We start from the raw sequence: 3,246 nt of genomic DNA, 5'->3' as shown, positions 1-3,246 counted from the left end.
AGGCAACGCTCCAAAATCTCTACCTTCTGGCCAGTCCATGATCTCTTCCAGGATCCCTGGATGGTTGGGTTTCCCCAGTCGAGCCCGCTGCGTGATTAACGCGACCCATTTACTCCAGGTAGCGCTGGTTGCATGGTGTGTGGAAGGGATGTTTCCTTTGAACATCCAATGTAATACAGGCAACTGTGGTGCCAAGAGGAGCTGTGCTTCTGTACCAACAACTTCTGAAGCAGCTCGAACCCCCTCATGTGCTGCCAGTATCTCCTTTTCAGTCGGAGTGTAGGGGGCTTCTGATCCTCCATATCCCCGGCTCCAAAATCCTAATGGTCGACCTCGAGTTTCACCTGGTATCTTCTGCCAGAGGCTCCATGTGAGTCCGTGCTCCCCAGTTGATGTGTAAAGTATATTTTTCACAGCTGGTCCTGTCCGAACAGGCCCAAGAGCTACTGCCCGAGCTATCTCTTGTTTGATGTGCTCAAAGGCTTGTTGCTGCTCAGGACCCCATTGAAAATTGTTCTTCTTTCGGGTCACTTCACAGAGAGGGCTCACAAGCTGACTGTAACCTGGAATATGCATCCTCCAAAATCCCACAAGTTCTAGGAAAGCTTGTGTTTCCTTCTTGTTGGTCAGTTGCTGGGCACTGAGGGGGGGCTGCTGACGGGGTGGCCCCCACCCCCTGACCCACCCAGCAGGCCCCAGCATGAAGTCACCCAGACTCCCCCCGGGAAACACGTGGCACCTCAAAAAATGAGGTGGGAAATGGGGCAACCAGGGGACAAATTAGGACACAGGGGGCGTCCTGGGGGAAAAAGGGGGTTGGGGAGTGAGACACCCTCAAACCCAGCCAAAATAGGGAGGGGGGGGCACACATGAGCACCAAAGCACCCGAGGGGTGGGAGAAAAAAGAGCCCCCCAGGGGAGTTGCAATCCCCCCAAAGGGGGCAAATTAGGGGTCAGGGATGGGGTCACAAAGGGCCACCAGCGCCTGGGGTGGCCAGGGTGGTGTCCCAGCCCCCTCACAACCCCCCGGGGCTCCCATACCGCCCCCCCTGGTTGAGGGGGGTCCCACCTACCCCATGGGGGGCCGATAGCTGGGGCCTCACAGCGGAACCTTCTTGGGGAAGGCGCCGAGCAGCTTCAGGACCCGCCGCCTCCAGGAGAGGAGCCACCTCTTCTGCGTCTCTGTGAACGCCTTGAGGATGGGGAGCGGCACATGGGGGGGTCACACAGCCCTGTAGCGTCCCCACAAGCCCTACAGCCCCCCCAAATTCCCACCAGCCCTCCCCCGTACCTCGTGGCTCAGGCACTTCTCGAGGAGCTGGAGGTAACTGGTGATGTTCTCCTCATCCATCCACGAATTCAGGAGTTGGGTGCAGACTAGGGTGGGGTCAGGGAGGGGCCCAGACACCCTGACTCCCCCCCGGCATCACCCTGGGACCCCCCCCCAAAAATGAAATGGGGTGGGAGGGGATGTCTCACCTCTGTCCATGACATGGGTGAACTGCCCCCGGATGTCCCTGTCTGGGACGGGGGCTGCGGGGGCTTTGGCGTCGGTGGCCGGGTGGGGGGCGAAGGCATCGGTGGCCACTGGGGGGGCCCCGACGGAGGTGTCGTTTGGGTGGGGAGCGGATAAGGGGAGGGGGGGGGGCGAAGGGCTTTAATGGGTGTTGCTATGATCTGTTGGAGGTTGTCCCCCTCTAGGATGTCCTGTAGGGTGTGGGGGTCGTGTCAAGGAGTAGGGGGGGACTCGTGGGGACCGCAGGGGGGATCAGGGACACACCCCCCCACCCCGAAGTCCTGGGGACACAGGGGGTGACCAGGGACATCTTGTGCCAGTGCTGGGGACACAGGGAGGGGTGTCAGGGATGGGAGAGACACCCCTGGGGATATGAGGACAGGGGACACCCTGTGTCACCCCTGGGACAGGAGAGGACAAGGGGCACTCTGGGTCACCTTTAGGGATGTGAGGGGGAGCAGGGACATCCTGTGCCACCCTTGGTGACACCAGGATGTGGGGGACACCCTATGCCAGCCCTGAGGATACAAGAGAATGGAGGGACACCCCGTGCCAGCCCTTGGGCTGCAGAAGGTGACATGGGCCACCCTGGGGCCACCTCTGAGGACCTGAGAGCCACCCTGGTGCCACCCCAGGCGACCCGAGGGCCACCCCGGGGCCACCCCAGGTGTTGGAGAACGGCTTGCAGAGAGCAAGGCCATGGCTCCCTGCGGGAGCTGGTCGGCCATAGCTCCCTGCAGAAGTCGGTTGCAGCCACCTGAGGTAAACAGAGGAAAGAACCCAGCGTACATTGATGATAACAAGGATTGTTGTGAGAACGGGGAGATAAGTTGGGGCACATTATGACCTTGGGGGTCAGAGGAAAGCAGCCCTGGGAGAGAAGCAGGTTCACAGCAAGAAAGATGTTTATGCATACCAGAGATGCCACAAGGGGCTGGGATATTATAATGTGACCTTTTAGATGTACCCAATGGCTGAGATATTATAATGTAGTTTCTTAAATGTATCCAATAGAGTTACAGGTAGTGTATTGTAGAGTGCTTATATAAGGTGTGATTTCTATCAATAAAGTTGAAGCTTGCTCTATCATTCACATTGAATCGGCTGCTTGCTTCCTCCGCCCGCCGCACCCAAGGGACTTGAGGTCCACCCCGTCACCGTCCAACCTTCTCCAGCGCCCTGAGGACACTCAGCCGCTCCCGCAGCCTCTGGATGCTGAGGAGGATCCTCTGCTGCACGCCCTCGGTGACATTGTGCAGGGACAAGGAGGGGACAAGCAGGTCAGACAGTGTCCCCCCCCTTCATTTGGGGACATGGCAGGGGGGACGTCTCACCTGTGACTCGAGGTGATGCTCCGTCAGCGTCATCATCTCCTTGTACGTCATTTGGGAGAAAAGCGCCGTGTATTTGTGCAGCCCCGGGCTCTTCAGCCAGGAGGGGACATCTTGGGGCGGACAGGAGTGTGACATGGGGTGGCACGTCCCTATGAGTGCCCCTGTACTGGGTCTGGCTGAACTGGAATTGGTTTTCCCCTACAGCAGCCCTCACGGTGCTGTGGTTTATGCTGGGAGCTGGCAGGGTGTTGATAGCACCCTGGTGTAGTGGCTACTGCTGAGCAGTGCTTACACAGCACCAAGGCTCTTTCTGATATTTGCCCCAGTGGGACAGGGTGGGCAAGATCTTGGGAGGGGACACAGCCAGGACAGCTGACCCAAACCGACCAAAGGGAT

The 3,246-nt window shown here is 58.8% G+C and overlaps 1 protein-coding gene across 1 annotated transcript; it reads right to left on the bottom strand.

Moving 5' to 3' along the window:
- Positions 1-1,054: 1,054 nt before the first annotated feature.
- Positions 1,055-2,994, bottom strand: LOC113490973 (protein Smaug homolog 2-like). The gene is given in 6 exon segments (XM_026867591.1): positions 1,055-1,192; positions 1,292-1,377; positions 1,480-1,636; positions 1,639-1,707; positions 2,683-2,769; positions 2,851-2,994. Coding segments are annotated over 6 exon segments (657 nt in total). The 5' UTR covers positions 2,986-2,994; the 3' UTR covers positions 1,055-1,069.
- Between the last annotated feature and the right edge of the window lie 252 nt (positions 2,995-3,246).

The sequence above is a fragment of the Athene cunicularia genome, unplaced genomic scaffold (assembly GCF_003259725.1).
Source record: "Athene cunicularia isolate RWA unplaced genomic scaffold, athCun1 SCF_85, whole genome shotgun sequence".
Classification (NCBI taxonomy): Eukaryota; Metazoa; Chordata; class Aves; order Strigiformes; family Strigidae; genus Athene; species Athene cunicularia.
The sequence above is the reverse complement of the archived record's forward strand: the minus strand, read 5'-3'. Positions and strand labels throughout refer to the sequence as shown.